Below are 23842 nucleotides of genomic sequence, written 5' to 3' on the forward strand. Positions count from 1 at the left end.
CAATGTTAAATTGACACATTGGCATTCCTGTTCCAGCGTAAATATCAGAGTAAACAAGTCAGAGAATGAAAATGTCTCGCTTTTATTTATCATTTCAAGGTTCAGTTATTCCAATAACTACATAAAAACTGTAATATCAAATAATTTACATGATTTTAATGTTCCCAAGGTACTGTACTATTGACTGTATATAATGCAAGAATTTATTTACACTTAAAAAATGACAGGAGAATACAAAAGTATCTTCAAAACTACTATGTACATACTGCATATTAAACCTATGTAGGACTGCTTTGACCACTGGAGGGCGCTGACGCTACACAGTTTACGAGTTCTGTTCTCAGAAGCACATCGTTGTCTCATTATCCGAGAAGTAAGGTTTAACTCAATTTCATCCTTTTAGCTTTAAATGTATAAATATCCCATTAAATATCCCATTAAGTTACAACTAACATTTTTTTTTACAAATCGTTGGACGTCTTCTAGCGACAATAACACGGTTAGTATGGGAAATGATACTCCCCTGCACATTTGAACTTGTTGTTTTCTGATGTTTTCTGTACATATCTCTTCTCCCTGATGATTTTCTCCTCCCTTTCAAGCTCTACGTGGGCCGCAAATTGAGTGCATCCTTGATGCCAGAGTAGCCTGCATCCCATCCAGAGCATCAGGATCCAATGCAGCGGTGCAGTCAGAGCCCAACACCAACTCTTCAAAATGATCACAGTCCAGAAGATCGACCATGTTCTGCAGGAAGAAGCCTTCACAGAAGACTGCCAGTTCCACAGCCTCACAAACCTGCTCCATAACACAACAAAACACAAAGACATTATCAGACTACGAGATTTGGAACAGTGCATCTGTATTTAAAATCAATATAAGCTTACCTTGGCAGTTTGGTAGATTCTCAAAGCATTATTGAGATTTATTCTCTCTGAGCAGAGGGTTTCACAGTGTCTTTTCAAAACAGGAAGCTGGAATGAGTGTGCCACAGCCAGGAGCTGTAAAGAAATGACAGTATATCTTAGCTGAACTGAAAAGAATTAGTTTGTTGTTCGGGTCCGTTTTTTTTGTTTTGCACAGATGTATGTACAACAGTACAATTGTTTACATGTAAAATTCATACCTCCAACAAATCACCAATAGACACTTCTAAACATTTAGCTCCTCCACAGTACAGATGTGCCATCATCATCTGAAGAAAAAACACGCATTCAGAATGAGCCATTTTAATAGCTTAAGTCATAAATAAGTCATCATGTACATGTTTTGGCCACGACTTTATAGCTTACATGGAAAGTGTTGTACTTCATGTCAGTGATTTCAATGGCCATGTGGTCTGGTGTGGCATTACTCCTGTAAAGGCTCAGCAGCTCTTTAAACCTTATTTGGAAAGAGCAGACACACGGTATAACAAATCAAACAACTGTTACATGTAATTGACTTGCAACTGAGATTTAAGGCTTCTTTGACTTTAGAATAGAGGCGGCGGCTTACCTCAGTGAAGCAGACATGAGGAGAACCTTGTGGGCGTAAAACGGCTTTCCCTCAACCACGAACATAACATCAGACATTTCTGGATTATTCAAAAAATGGGAATCTGTGGAGTTAACGCGGTGCAATTTAAACACAATGTTATGATTTGTGTGATGTAGCATTGGCTCTGCAAGTCAGGTTCGGTGTGGTGAGTTACATACCCAGCTGAGCTGTAGGTGTGTCCTTTACTGCCAGAATAGATGGGGCAGCTGTAGAGGAAACACAGTGGCTAAAGATGGCTGCCAGCTGCTTACGGATCTCCCTGCTCTGAATACAAGAAAACGCATGAGTACATGTTTCAAGCGTGTCGAAAGAATTCTTAAAACAGAATCTCATGTTAAGCATGCATGCCGATTTTGTTGTAAGCGGCTGTTTACCTTGCTGGTTTTAAGAATGGCGAAGAGGAGTGGAAGTCCATCGGAGAGCAACTCCTCACAGTATTTCTCTTGTCCAATTGTTGTAAAGTCTTTGAGGAGAGTAAGACTCAGCTCTGTCCTACACTGAAGCTCGGCGCTTCGCACTGACTCAAGCCATACGTGCAGCTTCCATGGCACTCCTGAGAGAATGAACGAACTTGTTAAAGCACTTCATAGACTGTGGAAACAGCATTTTTTATTTCAAATCCCCTCAAATGAGCTGGTTTCATTTTAAATGACCGATAGACTTTGTCTATGTTGTATTTCACGGTTATGATTTTTGATCGGCTACTTTCTGTTGCTAGTCAAACGCATTCTCATTTTAGAGACGAATAGTGCAATTTAGATTATTATTAAGACTTTCTTTCTGCTGCAAAACACAAAAGAATACATATTTTGTTTGGTAACCAAACAACATCGACGCTCATTGATGTCTATTGTATAGAGACCAACAAGACCACTATCTTCTTTTGTGTTCCACTGAAGAAGAGTACAAGAATAGAAGAACAAGAGGATGAATAAATGATTTTTGGGGAGAGAAAGTCAAAAATAAAGTAAAATCTCATCGCTGCAGCATTTGTTCACAGTCTGTCCCTGTAATCAGAGAACTTGAAACCGCTTTGGTGTCCACCACTGTCCGTATGTTTCTTTTTAAGTTGTAGTAAATTGTCACTCATTTATTTTAAATCAGTCAGATGAGTACCCAGTGCCCTGAGCTCCATGGTGACATCCAGGTATCTGTGCTCGGCGCTGTGCAAGCTGGCTTCCTGCAGGGCTCTAATGCGGGCCTTACACAGCCGTGGAGTGCCTCCGTCCCCATGAGTATTTTCTCTTTCCTTCAGTCCCTGCTCTTTATGTTCCTCCTGCTCCTCGACACCCTCAGCGAGGATCTCTTCCAGAGAGAGCACATCGTCCTGTGGCTGCTGGGGTTGACTCAACAGTTTCCTCAACACATTCCTGGGCCAAAATGTGTACAATACAATTCAGTCCATTTTGTATAAAACTGAGCATCGCATTTGATATTTTATTAACGTATATTATATTCAAATTTCATTGAACATAGTAATACTTTATGTGGGATGAATAATGGAAATTAGCTGGAACTTTGCTTTCTTGCTTTGGTCAGAGGCGGCTTTAAATCCTGATAAAATGTGAATTAATTGAAAACGATTTTCCTTAAAGCATCTTGCAAATGCATAACTAAAAACTATAAATATTGATTTTTTTTTAACACATTATTTTTCATGCAGATTTCTATCAGGATAGTATGTATTTGAATGATCTGTGTTTAACAGGAGGTCAGGTCACCTGTGTCCGTGCGCAGCAGCATGACTGAAGCAGTTCATGCCCTCATACAGTGATGATGTCAGATGCACCCGCAACATGGGATCAGCTCCACGAGACAACAGCAGACTCGCCATCTCATAGTTCCCTAAACACACAAGGTACATGTATGTTTCAGTAAAGCACGGTGAGGAACGTTTTCCGTGTAGATTTAGACATGCGAAAAACACAAGTGCGGCCATTTTTCCCACCTGCGGCGGATGCCAGCTGCAGGGGCGTTTCTGCAGAGCTGTGGTGGCCGTTCCTCAGGGCTGAACCCTCCACATCTGCCCTCACATCTAACAGGAGCTGGAGGGCAAAGAAAGTTCATTTAACATGTTCGACCTCAAATTGCAGTTTGTACTGTCAATACCGATTTTACATTTTGTCTAGCGCCAATATTTAAGGGCAAAATAATGGCTTATTTAGTTGATAATGTATATTAGTGCAGATTGCTATGCTGCATCTTTACCTGCACTACAGATATATGTCCATGCAGCACTGCAAAGGTTAGAGCCACCCAACTGCGGCTCTCAGGGTGGACAGAGGGATGTTTTGGTGAACAATTTGGAACCTGAAATGATAAAAAAAGTCTGAGCTTGGCATATTGAATATGTAATAAATCCTATGTTTCATTAACACAGTGTCACATTACCGCCACTTCCAGGTTCGCCCCAGCATTGATGAGCATGTGAACCAAAGCCTCGTCCCCTGCTGAGCAGGCGTACATTAGAGGAGTCATCCCCTAAAAACCCAGAGAGAAAGAGAGCGAGAGATTGATCATGCTTGTGTGGTAGATCAGAGAAGACCAAAAGTCCCCATGAATTGGGTATAAGAAGGCTCAACAGTCATTCCTATTTTTGGTCAGGTTTCAGAGAAGACAAAAACATATTTTAAGTGATAGCACACATACATCTGGCTTACATCTATTTGATGTCTGCATTTACATCTGCAAGACATCTACATTACATAGTTTGCTCATCTGCACTACGTCTCGGAGATTTCTGCTGTCAGACGTCACATAGACATCTAGAAGATGTCTGTTAGATGTTTATGATTTAGAATAGACGTTTAGCAGATGTTTTTACGTACCAGATCTCCAGATCTTTATCAGACGTATTACAGACGTTCAGACATCTCCGAGACGTATTGCAGATGAGCAAACTATGTAATTCCAGATGTAAATGCAGACGTCAAATAGACGTAAGCCAGATGGATTGTGCTATCTGGGCTAGTACTATTTTTTTATTTGCTAAAAGGTTGCAAGTACTTCATAAAAATTAACAGTACAACTTTAACAATTTCTAATGCCTGAGAGATCATTCAAAAGTTTTGACCTCATGAATTTACCTGGTCATCCATAGTGTTCACCCCATCTGGGCCCAACAGCTGTATAGCCTGGCCAATCAGATCTGTGCGGCCGCAGTTAAGCATGCGAAAGCCGAGGTCTAGATTAAACTTGTCCGCAGCGGCCTTTGAATCCAAACGTTTAAAGGAGGTAAAACAGCACTCTGGCCTGAGGAAGAACAGAAAATTGGAGGAGAGTGTGTGAGGAAAAATATTCAAAAATAAGTCAAATACTTGGCAAAATCTGCTTACAGATGGAGATCAGAAGTGAAAAGTGAATTAGGAAAAGCCGAAGAAAGTGAAAAAGTCTTGGAAAGTTGCTGCAGTGTGACTGTATGTTCTTACTTGAGCTGCCTAGGTTCACAATCCAATCCAGGGAGAAGCTGTCGTGCAGTCTGTCTCACATCATCACTGTCTACAAACAGACTCCGTCGATGCTCCGCATGCACCATGGAAACACGCATCCACTCCATTAGTGGAGGAAGAAGAGGAAAAGGCCTGAGAGAGACGGTTATTTCTCGGTTATTTACCAGTTCAGCACTCAACTACAAAGATCGCAGACAGAGCTCGACCTAGCAGAGGTCATGGGAGATCATGACACGGGCACAAAACTAGATCATAGAGAAATGAGGTCAGTAATTACAAAGCCTGGTAAATTTGGCTCACCACGGCTTCTTTCAATTCATTACCACAAACAAGCCTGGCACTTCAATCTTAATGAGAATTTGTTAAACAGCATCTGCTGTCCCCTATAGAGTCTCACTGGATTTCCAATCAGTATGATATTACAGAAGAAATTCTCTATGGTTTTCTTCTTCTCCAGTGTACGAGCCAGTGATTGTGAACTGTACCGTCCACCTGCTGAAAACATTAGTATTCAGTATCTGGCAGGAATACAGAGCAAGGTTTCCACATACTAATGTCACTTTTTTCCACTCATCTTACAAGAATGAAATCACAGATACATATAAAAGAATGTCTTTGTATTAAAACAGTCTGCTGGGGATATAAAGGATTTGACCCATTCATCTCACCTCTCTTTACTTAGGGCTATTCTGGGTGGCTCAAGGTTGGGGTTCTCCAGGGACTCCATCTGTGGACTACGCAGGTAGTAGTAGAGTGTATGAAGGGCATCTGGAGACCAGGAGATGGGCTGCCGGCAGAAAAGACGGCCGGGAGAAAGACTCGGACCTGTTGAAACCAGCCGCTGCATGTGGTGCATTGCACGGGACACCAAGTCACCTATGGTGCACACATACATAACATTTGAATTTAAAGCACACGTGTTGTAAACAAATGAATGGGTTTAGAAATGACCTGCAATAAATGCTTAAATACGTTCTGAAAGCAGACATTTATAACTTCCAGCACCGCAATCCACTTGTGTATTATAGAAAATCCTTCTGCCAATTCAAACACACAGAGACAGGAGATATGCAACTGTGCCATTTTTTAAAAGTGCTGTCAACACAAAGCACAGTTTAATATAGCAAAATATATATCTTTATGGCCATCTGTTTTAAGTGATGTAAAATGCCAAATGAAATAGGATTTGGATAAACTCAGTTGCTCTAAGGGGCCTTAAATCTGCTCCCAGTGTAGAAATCCAGACTCCGGTTATTCCCCAAAGGAGGAGAAGATAGGCTAAAGACAGGCCAAAGACGGTCTGCGTTGAACATTAGAAAAAACAGTGGACAATATGTGTGGAAATCATCGTAAAGGACTGACAGACTGACAGAATAAGGAGGGATTATACTATAGGTGGCCTATCTGTAAATAACAATATTGCTGGACACAATCTAACCCAAAATGCCTGTAGACCCAAAGGACACGTGTACACACTAGATGGTGAAACAAATAATTGCTTTACAATTTACTTTGAGTTCTGGATCTCGCTGTGTGTCTGTAATCACAAAGCATAGAGGGTGCTTTTTACTACTTTGACCCAAACAGAAGGTCCTCTTGTACCAGCACAACAACTGCAGGAGTGTTACTGGTCCTCTAAGGGACAGTGTTTCCCTCACCGGCTAAACGCAAGCAGCAGCCATCCCCCATCCTGAGCTGCGGTCTGCTACATAAACAAACTGCCCACAGCTCAGGCAGTCACACCCCCTAAACAGGTCTGCAATGTCAACCATTAAAAGTAACACAACTAGCTCTTAGTGTCTCGCAGACATGTGCAAGAAATCATAGAAAAAACACCATTGCAATGGACAGTAATACACAGAGATGAAATATGAATAACAACAGTTTTTCCACATACAGTTTTTACAACAAGACGGTTAGGAAAAGCTTTCTTCAATCATTTACTAAAGAAAAAAGACAGATCCAGGTCGTCTTAAAGGAGTAGGAGTGTGACTTTCTTCTTTCCGCAGAACACAAAAGAAGATATTTTGAAGAATGTTGTTAACAGCCCCTCGTTCACTTGCATTGGTTTTGTCTCCATACAATAGAAGTGAATGGAGGGCTGTGCTGTTCAATTGCCAAGATTTTTTTAAATATCTTCTTTTGTGTTCTGCAGAAAAAGGAAAGTCAGACAGGTTTAAAATGACAAGAGCATGAGTAAATAATATTCATTTTGAAGGTGAACTACTGCTTTAAAGAATTGATCATGGCAAGTTTTTAAACATTTATTTATTAATTCATAAATGTATTGTGCACTCAAAGTAATATCAATCAAACTTCAGATGGGTTGTTTTTAATAATAATTAATAATAACTAAATATAAATACCATAATAAAAAGCATGATTTTTAAACATTTTTAATCTGTTTTTGCTAATAAACTCTTCAAATATAAAAGCTATATATAGAAACTTGTTAAAGCTTAGTTGAACCTGCAACAATACAATTGTACAGTTTGTATTTTAATATTATTTTGAATACTGCCGTTGGAGCGAAATCCATCAAATTAATATAAATATGAATGTAACTTACTGAGTTCTGAGAGGCTGCCCACACAGGTGGCCAGCAGGGCCTGTTCCAGCGTCCTGAGCTCCAGCTGCACGTATGCATTCTCTCTGCTCTCTGCAGCCGTGCCTGGACCCTCGGCATACGGGCTGAAATAAGCAGGCAGGGATAGCTCACCTGCAAACAGAAACATAGCATATCAGCATTTTGATAAGTCTATATAGAGGAACAGAAAACTGCAAAAAAAAAGATCATACATTACAAAAAGTCTAAAGTAGCTATTTATCTTAATTCATTGGTTTACAAATATTAGCTTGATTTGGTTATCCTCTGAACAAGTCATGCTACTGGTGGTGGTGGGGGGGGGGGGGCTATTTGGGGATCAGAATGCCAGAGGAAAGCTAATTCCTTCCTTATACAGTCTGTGCCTCTGATAGAGATAAGTAGAGGAAGTGGTCTATTCATTATTTCCTCTGCCATCAGAGCATGGCTACTCCTAACTCTGTCTCCCTTCTTTAGCCTGTCCTTCTAGCCCATTCATCCACACTGTATATTAATGCATATTCATCTCCTTATACTGGTTGGTTATAATCTCTGATTGTATAAAAATATAATATTGTATAATAATAATAATAGAATTGGTGTCATGGCAAGCAATTATTGACTTGGCTATCCTCACTTTTGCAGTCATACTCTATACACTGCTTGTGACAAAATGGTAATCCATTTCAACTCAGCATTGCATGAACAGAATTTATAAATGGTGTACAGTATCAAAACTCTGACTGAGTTATGAATGTTATGTTATATGTTCCAGAACTTCCAGGTTGAATTCACTCTTGAACGCAGTGTTGACTTGGCCCTTCCATGCTTTTGGAAGTTGATATTCAGTCAAAATAACGAGAGGATCATATGTTTGGCTGCTGATTTATGAAAGATGCTTGGATCCTAAGGGGAGGATGTGCTCAGTGCTTCCTTTTTTATTTGATTTGAAATCCATGCCTCATCCCTAGATCTCTCTTTTACTGGGCATCGAAATGGGATGAAATACCAGATTAATGTGTGGGGTTTTTTCTTAGTCGAGGTAAGCGATTAACCATTTACTAAGATATGCATATTCGTATGCATCATTTCAAATATCTCTCCAGATGTTAGCCACTTTTACAGTATTGTTATTGAAATGCATATTCTCTTCAATGAGGATATATTTGAGTGAGCAAACTCTTTATTTGACCACTCTCTGTAAGTTTAAGAGAATCATGGACTTGTTTGACCACAGGCACAATTTGCTACAGCAGCAGATGCTGAGATTAGTGTTGAATGAGAGGCTCCCGGGTACAAAAGAGCGACTGCATTCACCAGCAAAACAAGATTTCAGGGTCAGCACCGGACAGCAGTTTGTTTAAACAATATTCACTCAACGATACACACGTATATGTAAATGTATTCTATAATTCTTCATTTCATTATTTTGATGAAACTGCAAGATGGAAATGTTCAACTTTTGTGGCACCCAATTGCATGATTCTTTGAAATAAACCCACCACATATGCCCTGAAAACCCTGAGACACACTGGTCTAGCTGAAGTGATTTCACATATGTTAAATATCATAGTTATTATTAATCCAGAGCATCTTAAAATACAAAAATATTCTTCATAGAGACCCCAAATGTAAAGCAGGTTTGCATGTGTTGGAGCTGCGTAGCTTTTTGGTCGGGGTTCTACGCATGGTTGCCTGGTCATAGGCAGATGGGCTTGTGTATGGGTGAGCCACAGGGTGTGGCGAGCTGCAGCTGGTCAGGCAGTGGACCCACAGACCCAACTTCTATCTACCATAAGAGATAGACACACCCATTCCCACAGCTAGCTGTGTCTATACTGGCAGCCGTGAGGCTATTAAATGCGTCATAGGCAGCCGCACCGTCCCACAGATACACATACTGTAAATGTGCACGCGCTCTCTCATCTGCTCCCATCATACTGCCGTAAGACTAAAACTGACAATAGGAACATTATCTCATCTTAGCTGTCCATCGTATTCGATGATGACGCTTGCTCCGGGGATAGGGGTGGGGGGTGGGAGTTCAGCAACCTTGCCGCTGGTGCCACTTCTCATGGGCGTAAAGTCCGATCCTTGAGCCGCACACTCGACCGCAGATGGAGCAGGGAAAACCAGACACCAGGGAGGTACCAGCCGCCCGTTGGTGTCGCTTGATTCGCCTCATGGATCGTTGGTCTTGGTTGGTTTGGTGTATTTGAGAGACCGCAGTGGCACAGGTGGCCTGCCAGGCTGATCTGTTAAGTGCCAGAGATTCTAGCTGCGTGAGGGGGATGTTTGCTCGCTTTAGGAGGTCCCTGGTATAGTCCTTGAAACGACGCTTTTGCCCTCCAGCGGAGCGTTTAGCACCCACTAGTTGACTGTAGAGGACTTGGCGGGGCAGGCGATGTTCAGGCATGCGTATGGTGTGCCCTATCCAACGCAGATGTTTTTTGGCCACAGCTGCTTCCATACAGATTGAGTCAGTGTTGCTGAGGATAACTGTATGGGGGACTCGATCTTTCCAGGACAAGCTGAGGATCTTCTGTAAGCAGCGAATATGGAAGGCCTCTAGGCTGATGATGTGCTGGCGGTATAGGGTCCATGACTCGGCCCCATAAAGCAGAGTGGAGAGACATACCGCGTTGTAAACGGCAACCTTGGTACTGACCTTCAAGTTACGATTTTCAAAAACCCTGCTGCGTAGGCGTCCAAAAGATGATGATGCTTTATTTATCCGGGTATGTATTTCTGTGTCAAGGGAGCAACTTGAAGACAGAGTAGAGCCGAGGTAAGTGAAGTGGTCCACTGATTTAAGTGGAACACCATTTATATGAAAGCTGGGGGATATGGACACGGGGGTGGTGAGATAGAACATGACCTCGGTTTTTTGAGTGTTAACCTGTAGGCCGAAAGATCGGTACAGACTGGATATTGTGTTGAGGGCGTACTGCATAGAGTCCGGGCTGTGGGCTAAGACTGCACAGTCATCAGCATACTGAAGCTCACAGATCTGGCGGGTCTTTGTCTTTGTGCGGGCTTGAAACCGACGGATGTTGAAAAGGCTTCCGTCAAGTCGATACTCCACATGGACACCGTCTTCATGTCCCAGGACACGGTGGAAGAGGCAGGTGATGGCAGAGAGGAGGATGTTAAAGAGCATCGGAGCCAAAACACAGCCTTGCTTCACCCCAACGTTTACCCCAAAAGACTCTGATTGGAGTTCTCCCATGAGCACTCTGGCTTGCATCCCGTCATGCAGCTGCTGTAGGATGCTGAGAAACTTGGGTGGTACCCCAATTTTGGAGAGGTGTTTCCAGAGCAGCTCACGGTTGACGGTGTCAAAGGCTTTGCTGAGATCGATGAAGGCTACGTAGAGGTCTTTGTGTTGTTCTCGGCTCTTCTCCAGCAGCTGCCTCAAGACAAAAACCATGTCTGTCGTGGATCTGGTCTTCCGGAAGCCACACTGCGTTTCTGGAAGCACAGCTTCCGAGATGTGCCCAACCAGTCTGCTGAGCATGATCTTGGACAGTACTTTCCCTGCGATGGAGAGAAGAGATATCCCGCGGCTGTTGCCGCAGACTGCTCTGTCTCCTTTCTGCTTGTATATAACAACAATGTTAGCATCCTTCCAGTCCTGTGGGAGGATCCCATGTTCCCAGATGTTTTGAATCAGGAGATGCAGACGACGCGTGAGGATGTATCCTCCATGTTTGAAAACCTCTGCAGGGATTCCATCGGGTCCAGCGCTTTTGTTGTTCTTCAGCCCTGAAATAGCTTGCCGTAGTTCTGAATAAAGTGGTGGAGTATCCAGGTACATGATTGGTGGCATGTCTGGCAGATTATCCAGGATGTGTTGGTCAACAGGGTTAGTATGGTTGAAGAGATTCTCAAAATGATTTACCCAACGGGCAAGAATCTCGTGCCGGTCCTTGAAGAGCATAGACCCGTCAGCTGATCGGACTGGGGCAATCGCCCGCTTCCTGGGGCCGTACAAAGCTTTTATCGCATCGTAAAAGCCTTGAGTGTTATTGCAGTCTGCCAGGTTCTGGATTTCGTGCGCCTTTTTCACCCACCAGATGTTCTCCATAGTCCGAAGGGCTCGCTGGGTTTCTGCTCTTACAGCAGAGAAGATGGTTATATGGGTGGGAGATCCAGGGCACGACAGGAGAGCTTTATGGGCTTCATGCTTGGTTTTAAGAAGTGACTGTATCTTAGCTGAGTTACAGTCAAACCAGTCCTGATGATGTTTCCTTGTTTGACCAAGCGCTTCTGAGGCAGCGTTATGAATAGCCTTGCGCAGAGCTGGCCAGTCAGCTGATTCCTCCGGGATCATGTTGAGGTTTTCAGCAAGGAGCCGTCGGAGGTTGTCTTTGATGGTGAGGTTATTCAACGCTGTACAGTTTAGTTTCTTGTTTGGGGCTCTCCTCTGAACACGAGGTTGAATACTCATGAGTAGTTTGGATCTGACCATGAGGTGGTCAGTCCAGCACTCAGCTCCGCGCATAACACGAGTGGTGAGGACATCTCGTCTGTCCTTTTGACGGACAATCACGTAATCAACGAGATGCCAATGTTTTGAGCGGGGGTGCCGCCAGGTGGTCTTGAGCCTGTTCTTCATCTGGAAAATGGTGTTAGTGATGACCAGCTGGTGCTCTGCACAGAGGGAGAGGAGTCTGAGCCCATTGCGGTTCATTTTCCCCACACCATGCTGGCCGATGACTTTACTCCATACCATATGCTCCATACCCACTCTAGCATTGAAATCTCCCATGAGAATGAGTCTGTCCTTAGCCGGGGTTTTCTGTAGGATGGTATCAAGAGCTCTGTAGAAATCCTCTTTGATGTTGTACTCGGCATCAAGAGTTGGAGCGTATGCGCTGATAAGAGTGGCGAAGCGTTCCTTTGCCAAGGGAATGCGCCATGTCATCAATCTTTCATTGATGCCGATAGGGGTTTCGGGAATGCGCTGCAGCAGTTTTGTCTTCACAGCAAAGGCAACACCATGATTACGACGAGTGCCTTCGGGGACCCCCTTCCAGAAGAAAGTGTACCCAGCACCAACCTCTGTCAAGGAGTCCTCCCCATGTAGTCTGGTCTCGCTGAGAGCTGCAATGTCGATATTATATCTTGCAAGCTCCAGGGCCACCAGTGCTGTCCTGCGGTGGGGCCTGTCCGGAGTTTCGGCCAGGTCCAGCAGTGTACGAACGTTCCACGAAGCAATGCTTAGCTTATTTTTCACTTTGATTTTTCGACCGCGAGAGGGGGATGCTCCGACGGTTGCGGTTTACCGTCCGGAGTGTGGGGAGCAGACAATTTTTGGACCACCTTTTCCAGGTCCTTCCCCATCACAGGGGTGAGCAGTGTGGGGCTGCTCAGTCGCAGTGGAAGCTGCCGAAAAGCCGCGCTGCTCCATCCCGCAGTCTTAGCGACCATCACTCCATTGCCGCCTGTGTGCATGGTTTGGCTAGACACTCCCAGCCACATCCTTGGCCTGTGCCCACCACCATTCCATATCGCCACAGGACTTTTATGGGGGGGGGGGGAGCAAGAAGCTTGCGCGTAGGTGAGGTTTAAGGTGAGGGTGTGGGTGCGCAGACCTAACTCCCACCATCTTCACTCCTGCCAGATGGACCTCCAGTGGCATGAGAGAACCCATGACGACCTTCGTCTGGCAGGAAGTTGCAGGGGACTGCCGGTGGTCCGGTCGGTTGGACTCCGCCTATGCCTGTCCCCAAATGCAGATTTGTCTTCGGGGTTTACTCCCCTAGCCACTGTACCCTCCCGAGTTAACCCATGTGGCTGTGGGTTTGCCTTCCTCCGCCAGCCCAGCCGTTGTGGTGGTTCTTACAGCACCATCTTCCGCCTGCGCTGCCGTTGGGGTCTTTGGCTATTCACCCATAGTTGGGACTATTTACCCATAGCTGGGACAGCGGTTGACGGGCAGCAGGGCATTTCCATTCTCTGATGGGCCTGCATGCCGCGTCTCTGGGGCCCACTGTTGCTCCGAGATCCCGTGCAACTTAGCCTGGAACCGCAGGGGACCAGTTACCATGTGTGCCACGAGGAGGCGTGAACGGGATCTTGACAGTGGAGAGGCTATGTACCGGCTGAGGAGGCTTACACACTCGGCTCCTCTTTTCGCCCCTGAAAAAAACAAGGGGCTATCCGGTGGCAGCAGCTGAAAGCAGAAAGTGGCAAGCAGAACTACAAGACGTACAAGCACTACTACTCCACTACTACTCCAACACTGCTGCACTGACGCGTCACACGCCCTTTAAAACACACAATATGCCAGGGTAACTTACAGTGATTTGTCTTAAGCAGTGTGTTCACGTGAATCCATTAGAATTCCACTATAGATGGTTTGAAGTGAAACAAGTTGTTTGAGTTGGCTGTTGATTATGTGTCAGAAACATATGCTTTGGTTATGAAAGGTGCCAGACTGTTAAGAGCTTCCTCTGGAAACAGGTGTGTCTGACAAGAACAGAGGATTGGCTAAACAGGAGGTTTTGATTTTGGTATGACATATGCTTTTTTTGTGTTCCACAGTTGCATATTCCTCTTAAAACCATGTGTGTTTCTTGTCTTTAATGTGATAAACACATTTTGTTTCTTCATTATGGGTATGAAAAGGCAACAAATTTAGCTCTACGGCATGTAAAAATGGCAATAAATCAAACTTTGTCTTAATGTATTATGCATTGTTTTAAACTGACCTTAAAAGAAAGTTCTTAAGTTCTTTAACAGAGAAAAATCCCCCAAGAAACGTTTGAAAGAAACCTTTCAATTCCAAACCCAAAAGCAGCCACACTAATTTGCCTAAATATATGTGATTGACCTATTTTCCTTGCCTTACTTTTCTCAGGTAATATGGTGTGAACACAGTCATCCAGTCACTCCATCGCATGCTCCAACAACACCTCTATTCTACACGAGGCACAATGGCAGAAGTGTGTTCAGCAGTGGTAGTCAATTGGCCCTTGTGTTAGTAGGTGCTGTGTTGGAAGTGTTTGTTGATGGAGAACATGTAGAGTCGGCTGATATCTCCAAGCGGTGAAAGGGGAGGTACCCGAAATGTTTGTGACCGTGCTCACGGATCATTTCTGCCAAGATCTCCCTCTCCAGAGAGTAGACCACAGAGTGATGATAATAACTTCCTGCCATCAGCTCTGCTCCTTTTTTTAATAAAGTACCTCTCAACCCGCCCCCCAGTGTAAAACTTGCAGTCAAAATAAATGCATTCAATAGAGAAATCCATGGCACCTTGAAAGTAGTTGATTCATTTTGTTAAGTAACAATATTTCCCCTCCTTTTTATAATAACATAACTTAATGTTCACCACATTATAAAGCATACATGATACACTATATTTCATAAATACATGAACTAACGTGCACAAACAATTTAGCAGTAAAAAGTTAGGAAAAATACAGTAAGTATTAAAGGTAAAAAAAACAGATACGTAGTAAAAGTATGATATGCTATATTATGTGTGATAGCAAACGAAGCAACACGAAAGTACAGGGACTCCAAAAATATACTTAAGTAGAGTAAAAATACAACACATATTAATATTCATTGTAATGTAAAATGAAATATAACAAAATAGAATATTTGTGTATTAAACTATATGTGAAACAGTGGAAAACTGATCAAGTATATAACTCTGACTGTGCTGTGGCAATAGATTTTGAGCTCAATGAACCTACAGCATGTGCTGGAAAATCTGCTTTAAGGTTCTCGTTTTTACAAGCTTCATAATGATCCAGTAAAACATCATGCAGACCCACGTTGCCAAAACTCCAGGTGTTTGCCGACTCTTATTCAGAGTCTCGCGCAGGTCTAATACCACAAGACATCACTTATCTGACTCAGCTGCATACAGAACATTTATGAATGATGCTCAGTGGGGTCAAAGAGCATGACCTCTCAGTTTAGCCCCATGACACCACTTGCCAGCTTAAGCCATAAAAGAGAGGGAGAGAGAGAGAGTGTTGTCAGGCCTAGAAAGGCAAGTTTCATCCCTGCGATCCGCCAGCTAGAGCCAAGAATCTACACTGAAGCTTCATTCATAAGAGGGATGGTAAACAGATCTAGCCCAGTGCTGAACAGAACTTCCATCTGCTCGCTTCTCCTGCTCATAAACCCTTGAGCCGGTTTCCATCAAGGCAGCAATTTCAATGCAAAGTATTTTTGTGGCAGTTTTTCAAAACATGTCATGGCTACAGAGTGGATTTCCTGAGCTTGGGGTTGAACGAAGGACACAATCTCTGTCTGATGTTACTATACTTATGTCCTTTCACAGACTAACTGGGTTATCACTTAGTAGGGTTTTCATATAATTTAGCTGGTCGGATTTCAATATTAATCAAAGTTTGAGCGTTTGGTATAAGTAGAATACTGTATGTGTTGAGGAGAGATGGCCTTACCATTAATCATCCAAAATTAATCCATAAAACATGATGGGTGTCGAGGCTGAAGGCATACAGATAGCGCTGAATAAATCCCTCTGTGTAATTGCTGTGATGACACAAGCTTTATTGAGTTACAATTTGTTGTGAGGAAACATCATATATTAGTCGAGAAACAAAATGTGGAGCCTTGATTTTCTTTCATAACCCATCGGAAAAAAAAAGAGTTGTGCTAATTTAGTTACTCTGTAGCTTAACATAAATTGTAGCTAAAATAGATTCCCCCTTTTTAAAACAGTTAAAAGAATAGAAAAATTATATTTAAACTGACAGATTAATTGTGTCATATAATTAACATAATAATTAACTATAAATAATAATTAAAATAATAATTAACTATAAAGGGCCATACAGGGTATTCTCAATAGTGTTCGGTCATGTGATTGTAGTTGAAAGCATTTCTGGGCTTTATGAAAAGCTCAAAGGCATCTCTTTCTTTGAATATTAATAACGTGTAAAATAATTTTCACACTTTTACAATGAATGAGATGCATCAGTTTGTAGTAGAGTAGGCGGGGCGAGACCGTGGTTCGAGTCCGGTGAGTAATTGTGAATTGGCGCCAGCTGTGCGCACACCGGGCTCGAATCACGTAGGAGATGGGAGCATAAAAGGAACGAGCGACCGGACCGTCGAAGAGAGAGGACCGGGCCCGAACTTGTGTTTGTATTTGTATTTATGTTTATGTTAATGTTATTGCGCCGGCGGTCGTCCGTGAGGGGCCGCCGGCTATTATTACTTTATTAAATGTTTGTTTAAATGTCTTCCGGTTCCCGACTCCTTCCTTCCTTTTATGGAGATGTGTTACATTGGTGCCGAAACCCGGGAGGAAGGAGAGACATGCTGTCGGAGAGTCCTCGCCGCCGAGTGGCCTCGCGGTGCCGGAGAGTTCGGGCAGCGCGGACGAAGGGCGTCCGCCAGTGGCTGCCCGAAGCGGTGGCTCTGGGGAAACGGAAGTGCACAGTGCGGCCACCGTCAAAACTTCGGTGGAACGGCGACCTTTGCTGCCGCGCCCCTGGGTCGAGGTGGGGTGGCTTTCGTCCAAGTGGGAGCGGGGGGGTTGCCGCCGTCCGCCAGAGGCCGGAGCCTGTGTCCGTCCCCCGAGGGGGAGGAGCAGGGGGCGGAAGTGCCGGGTGAGCCACCGCCTGCCAGAGGCCGGAGCCTGCGTCCGTCCGCCCAAGGGGGAGGAACAGGGGACGGGGAACCCGCCCCGACTCCCGGATAAAGGAGGAGCCACCGCCGGCCGCCAGGGGGCGGACGGTCGAGCCGTCCACCGAAGCCCCAGGGCCACCGCAAGGCACCGCGAAGGAGAGTACTCCGGCTGGTTGAGGACCGAGCGGCAGCATGTCGGGGAACCGGATTTTTTTTTTTTTTCCTCTCTCCCCTCTCTCTTTCCGGTCGCTCCGAGGGCTCCCGTCTCCATTGTCTCGTCTCGTCGCTGCATACCCCCCACCCCACCCCCCCCGAGGGAGGGGGAGGGAGCTTGCACAGTCGCGGGGGTACCCCCCGGCCTGTGAGGGGTGATGGGGGTATGTAGTAGAGTAGGCGGGGCGAGACCGTGGTTCGAGTCCGGTGAGTAATTGTGAATTGGCGCCAGCTGTGCGCACACCGGGCTCGAATCACGTAGGAGATGGGAGCATAAAAGGAACGAGCGACCGGACCGTCGAAGAGAGAGGACCGGGCCCGAACTTGTGTTTGTATTTGTATTTATGTTTATGTTAATGTTATTGCGCCGGCGGTCGTCCGTGAGGGGCCGCCGGCTATTATTACTTTATTAAATGTTTGTTTAAATGTCTTCCGGTTCCCGACTCCTTCCTTCCCTTTTATTGAGATTTGTTACACAGTTAAATGTTATTTTATGTTGTGTCATAAACATGTAACATTCTTATACACATTGAACACTCATTTGAGAAGTGTTTATCCACAAGCGTTTCCTCTCCTAATTAAAGACAAGAATAATGCCTATCGTGCATTCCAAGAATGCTAAGACCGGTCTTGCGAGGCAGCCTCGGACACGCCGCGGTGACTTCTGGGACTTCAAGCGGATTCCGTAGGCGCGCAAGGCTGCATACGATGCATCCTTGATATCGAGAACGCATATGGGTACTTTCATGCGTTCTCTGTGCTTGCGTTCTTGAGTATTGGAACTGGACTTGACCGGTTAAAGATAAAGTAAAACGAGAACACGTGGACACAAGACCGCTGGACACTGGATCACAAAACCAGTCTTAAGTAGCACGGGAACATTTTTAGTAAAAGACAAAAAACTTTGTATGGGTCAAAAATATTGATTGATCTTTTATGCCAAAAATCACTAGGATATTAAGTAAAGATCCTGTTCCATCAAGATATTTTGTAAATTTGCTACCTTAAATATATAAAAACTTTATTTTTGTGAGTGGATGCCTGCCACAGTGTCCCTGATTAACAACTTCGAAGGCAATTTTCTTCATATTTAGATTTTTGGCACTCTCAGATTTGTGAGTTTTAAACGGATGTATCTCAGCCAGATATTGTCCTATTTTAACAACTCATACATCAATGGAAACGTATTTATTCATCTTTCGGATTATGTAAAAATCTCAATTTTGAAAAATTGACCCATAAGACTGGTTTTGTTGTCCAGGGTCACATATCGAGAAACGGCCATGGTTTCTTGTTTAAGTGACATAAACAAATGGCACAATTCTGATCAGACCGTCACGTTACTTAAACAAGTTACTTTCCGCAAAGAAAACATCAATGCGAGGTGACAATTATCTTCTAAAGTGCACAGTTGAACAGTGGCCACCCTGAATTTATCCTTCAATGTAACACCTCTTTAGAACAGATGCTAACGTATCGAGACAGGCATGCTAGAGCTGAGGAAGGTCAACACGCTGTCAGAGCAGCTGTCATTACACGCACTTGGAAGGCACCTTCTCCTCTTATAGAATGCATTTGTCCACTCTAGGTGCTTGCAGACTTTAGCGAGACCCTCAGGATGATGTTTATTATAGCACTTCTACAGTAATGTACATGTTCACACATAGAGCACTGACCTGTGAAGACCAGTTTATTTTTAAAAAACATATATCTTTCTACTGTATGTCGAGTTAAAAATAAAGTAATGGTAAAAAAAGAAGAAGAAATAATCTTAAAGATAGTTCTAAACAACTAAACGCACGTAGGAGTTAAATGACCGTGGCTGGGAAATGCTCTAATTTCTGCGGTTTGTTGTCAAGCTCAAAGAAGGCAGGCTGTGTGGGCGGAAGGTTTTATGAGCATAATTAAACAATCATGATTACAAGTAGACCGGCCCCAGACCAAACCTCAAGACCCCATGCAGTCTCATGCTGAAATCTGATGTGAACTGTGTCTCACCTGCACCCCCTCATTTGACCGGCTCTTTAATGTCATGACTGTCATTAAAGATAAATGGAACCTCAATTAAATCTTTTTATCCATATCACTTCGCTTTTAGAAGAAGAAAATGTGTCCGAGAATGCAACGCTCCAGTTGATAACATCATAATGGCCATTATTTGCTTGTTTATGGTAAAGCATGTGACCGCAGTTGACCTCTACCTAAACTTAAAGTAGATGCATATTGATAAAATGACTCAAAGGATATAGTTTTTTTACTAGTTAACTAGTGTTCATGTTGCTGTTGTGGTTTTTCAAAGGATACTATATACACTTGTTTGACTGAATTATCATTTAATTAGCTCATATAGCATTAGCATATAGGACTGTGTGTCAGATCTTTTTTTTTTTTTAATTATGCAAAAAGCTTTTCGAAACTATTCTCTGAGGTTTTCAGTGCTGTGCTCAGTTTTCACTTTGAAGAGATGCTTGTCTTTAAAAATTAGATTTTGACACACTGCCAAGCACTGGCGGCTTGTATATGTTTTCAGCTGGGATTTTCCTATTGGCCTGTCACAACACTGATGCTGTTTCATAAAACCATATGGCACACTGGCTTAATGATATATTAAAAACTAACAGATTTGCCAAGCATGGTTTCGATAGCAGTAATTAGGTTTTGTACATTAAGTGTATACACTACCTGGCAAAATAACCAAATCACAATACGCTTATGATGCCATCTGCTCAAGGACCTTTGTGTGGACAAATGCCTAGACAAATGAACGAAACCACAATATAGCATTCGCAATAGCAAATAGGCTGTTTTCAGGGATTAGCTTTGGAGGTCAACAAGTTAGCTAAAGAGTTCCAGATGTGGATATGTTCAGGATGTGAGACAGGAACAATTGAAATAGGGGCTATTTGACACAACTCACAAGCTTATAGAACGGCACGTGATTGCTTTGAGTTTCTCAGCATCAGTGTCAAACAGGTCAAATATATCGTAGTATAAGTGTACAAAATGACTTTACCAGTCAAGGCTGATTGGGCACAAGCTTCCGCTGCCACATCGGTCACACTAAGAGTGTACATGTGAATCGGATTAATACACTTCTCAGCCTGAGTCTACAGAAATGTCTGCAAAACATTCAGGGTGCAAGTGAAAACCACACAACGGAAAACACAATTAGCTACATCGTAACTTCAAAGTTTAGTAATGTTGTAGATACACAATAACGAGTATTATGCGGTGTGTGCAAATATAGCCTGTATAGCAGTGGGGTACTATAGCTCCAAATCTACTCCCATAAGATAGTATCACCAAATCTCTCCTTCTTCAATAGAAGCCATGTATATAATAACTTGATTTGCTTGCCCGCTTCATAAACCCATTTTTTTGCACTTTTTTAGTCTGATAGGCTATGTACAGGCTGTCTTGTCAGAGCAATGATCAAAAGGCTCATATAAACCAGGAGTTTGTGTATGGCTTTACATTCTTCTCATCATGGGCCTTTCTCATTTGATTCTGCTTATTTTCCTAGGCCGTGGAGACCTTGTGAAGGGCTAACAGCAGAACAATTGGCTTTTTGTGAATTACTAAAAATGTACATTTATGACTTTGAAAAGGCACAGCTAAGCCTTACCTATCAAACCATTCTGATAACTGTTGAATATAGAACACACTTCACAAACACAAAACAAATGGTACTACTCATGCAATGTAGCTTGGAATTACCATATTTTTCTTGGATGTACCTTGGAGTACCATGCAAATACCGTTTTATACAGAATGATACACAGAATTATAGTATCAAAGTGCCATCTGATATTTTCACTACATCCTGGTATAGTGCAATACTTTTTGGTACTTTTAGAAAAATAGCGTGATGTAGTGGTACAGTTCATCCATCCATCCATCCATTTTCTACCGCTTATCCGAACTACCTCGGGTCACGGGGAGCCTGCGTCTATCTCAGGAGTCATCGGGCATCAAGGCAGGATACACCCTGGATGGAGTGCCAACCCATCGCAGGGCACACACACTCACTCATTCACTCACGCACTAGCCATAGTGCGTGAGGACATAGCACATCACCTTGGAAACTTTTCCATAAATTATCAGCATTACTTGGCAGTTTGAGAGATGATGTATTCTCAGGTTTAATAAGCCTACCACCCATGCAAAAAACCTGACAAACATAATTTTTTTGTGTTTAGCGCCTACAAGGTGATTGTAAAATAGACAAAGCAACGCATTGCTGGGCCCAGAGTTCTTCTGATCAGATTTCTGACATTTGTGTGATTATAATGAGCTAAACATGCTTCTCTTTGAAATGAGATAAAAGTGAAGAAGATTGAATGTTACTGTGACCGTGATCAAGGTACCTCTCATAACCTGAAAATCTAATCAAGGAAAATATTCTGACTCTGCAAACTAAACATGTGGGTGTTAAGTGTTCATGTTACACTGTAGTTAGTAAATACACACTCATATTACATATATACAAAGTAAATACTGTACAAATGTTGAGTAGTTGTTGCTTAGAATGTAGTATTAGTTATTTGTTTATTTTGACTGTGTTCCAAATACTATTCAAACTACAATTATGAACCACCTTAGCCAATAGAAAATAATTCAATTTTGGCTTTATTTCATTAGGACAGTGATTCTCAAACGTTTTTGTTGTAAGGTCCCCTTTGTGTAGAGTGCATTGCTTTGTGCCCCCCAAATACTTAAAATCTTAAACTTAGATTAAATTTAACCAAAAAATATTCAGTTATACAATGCTAAACATCGTTTGTTCTGGTTGGTGGTCATATTTTTATGATCTTTGATTGCATAAAATTTAGAATACATTTCTATATTTCATAAATTGCCACAAAACCTGTGTCCCCCCCGGAACCATATTGGTCCAGGGGGCCACGGCCCCCAGTTTGAGAACCACTGCATAAGGATTCCCATCTGCCAGAAAACATCCTAGCAATAGAACCCAACACATAACCAGTAAAGACCACATTTTCCATTAAACCAATACAATTCCAACTATAACCATTAACTTCATTAGAATTCCTGCTTCTGTTTTCCATCCTAAGTGGTTATAATGCCCATTTTGATTATATGTGTAGCATGAGATAACCGTAAAGTAGTTTTTTTAATTGATTACTTACCATTGGCATTTTTTCCGCAGATGAGGTGTTCATAGTTCTGAACAAGACCGAAAATCTCCGCGTCGTTATTGACGAAAGCCTCCAGCGCGTCAGCTCCCACTTCAGAGACGGCTGTCCCGTTATGCGCTTCCAGCACACGCAACCCGATCTCCTCCACTAGATTCTCAATGCAAGCCGTCAAACAGATCGCAGCGTATTCATGGATGCGCACCGAGATCCGAGTGTCCACCATCCAGCGGAAAAAGCGTCCGACAGACAGGCTTAGTCTGCAGCGGGAGGACTTGCTTTTGCGCAGGACCTCTCCAGCGCTCATGCTGTACAGCGATATCGCTTTAACCGCGGCCGACACGCAACTTTCCGCGAGCGCCCAGCTCATGACCAGTCTAATAGCACTCTGCACCTCAAAGCGCGTGCACCTGCAATGCAGGACACTCAGCCGCTGTGCTTCTCTGGAGATCCTCAGTAGAGCTCTGCGCATCAGGGTGGATAACCTCCTGACACTCTCCGGAGCTAAAGATGCCCCCTCTCCAGACACTTTGCGCAAGACGGCATCGATCTCCTCGTCCGCCCAAGGGAACTCCTCTAACTCTGGTAACCTTGGACACTTGGAGAAGGTGTCTTCTGGGTCTTCGGGCAGCGCCGTGTTTACCGTGTCCCAGCTGTTGTTTCTGCTGTTCATAGAGCCCGCGTAGCTCCACCAGTTACCCCGTTGGGAAGAACTGATGCGCGCCTGCGAGTTCGATTTGGAGGAGGACAGGCTGAGAGATCTGTAGGAGTCTCCTGCTCCATATCCAGAATCCAGAGTCAAGTCCTCCAAAGTCTTCAGAGTCGTGTTGCTCAACGCTGCCATTTCGATATGTTTTTATTAGGAATCTAAAGGTTAGTTTACAGACGATCGATTATATTCCTTCTTTCCGTTAACACGACAAAGGGAAATATTCACATGAAATGACGCACTTCCATAGCTAAGGAGAACTGTTGGTCTAAGTTTCGCACTGTTGACAGCCCAACGCAATGTGAAGTTCGCCGTGACGCACAGCGAAACTTTTAAGCGTGAAAACTTTCTTCCAATCAGCGGACAGCTTTCTCTCAGCCAATCAGACACATGCAGCGCTCACAGAGTGGAGTGTGAAAGGATATTGGTTATAATCATGTTGACAATAGGGTTACTGACGAGTAGATTAGCGATGATGATCAATTTATAGCCCATTAATCAATCAATCAGGTGACATTGTAGTAAATAGGTTTAATATGTCTTTATGTGATGCATGTATGCCCTCATGTGG

General features: G+C 43.4%; 1 protein-coding gene across 1 annotated transcript; it reads right to left on the reverse strand.

The window, feature by feature from the left end:
* Positions 1–109: 109 nt before the first annotated feature.
* abtb2a (ankyrin repeat and BTB (POZ) domain containing 2a) lies at positions 110–23550 on the reverse strand. The gene is made up of 17 exons (XM_056755405.1): positions 22557–23550; positions 7558–7707; positions 5657–5864; positions 4968–5120; positions 4626–4791; positions 3931–4020; positions 3748–3849; positions 3488–3584; positions 3261–3384; positions 2656–2909; positions 1914–2092; positions 1698–1803; positions 1498–1600; positions 1293–1383; positions 1127–1195; positions 888–1001; positions 110–798 (listed from the first exon to the last, which is right to left on the reverse strand). Exons 1-17 carry the CDS (start codon positions 23404–23406, stop codon positions 598–600), a joined length of 3057 nt encoding a protein of 1018 aa, XP_056611383.1. The 5' UTR covers positions 23407–23550; the 3' UTR covers positions 110–597.
* Between the last annotated feature and the right edge of the window lie 292 nt (positions 23551–23842).

The sequence above is a fragment of the Triplophysa dalaica genome, chromosome 1, assembly GCF_015846415.1.
Source record: "Triplophysa dalaica isolate WHDGS20190420 chromosome 1, ASM1584641v1, whole genome shotgun sequence".
NCBI lineage: Eukaryota > Metazoa > Chordata > Actinopteri > Cypriniformes > Nemacheilidae > Triplophysa > Triplophysa dalaica.

Coding starts and splice junctions, on each gene's coding strand:
- abtb2a (XM_056755405.1), bottom strand. CDS start 23,406: ATGGCAGCGTTGAGCAACACGACTCTGAAGACTTTGGAGGACTTGACT. Junction 2,093..2,655: donor CATGGAGCTCAGGGCACTGG/GTACTCATCTGA, acceptor TCATTCTCTCAG/GAGTGCCATGGAAGCTGCAC. Junction 1,384..1,497: donor CTCATGTCTGCTTCACTGAG/GTAAGCCGCCGC, acceptor TTTCCAAATAAG/GTTTAAAGAGCTGCTGAGCC.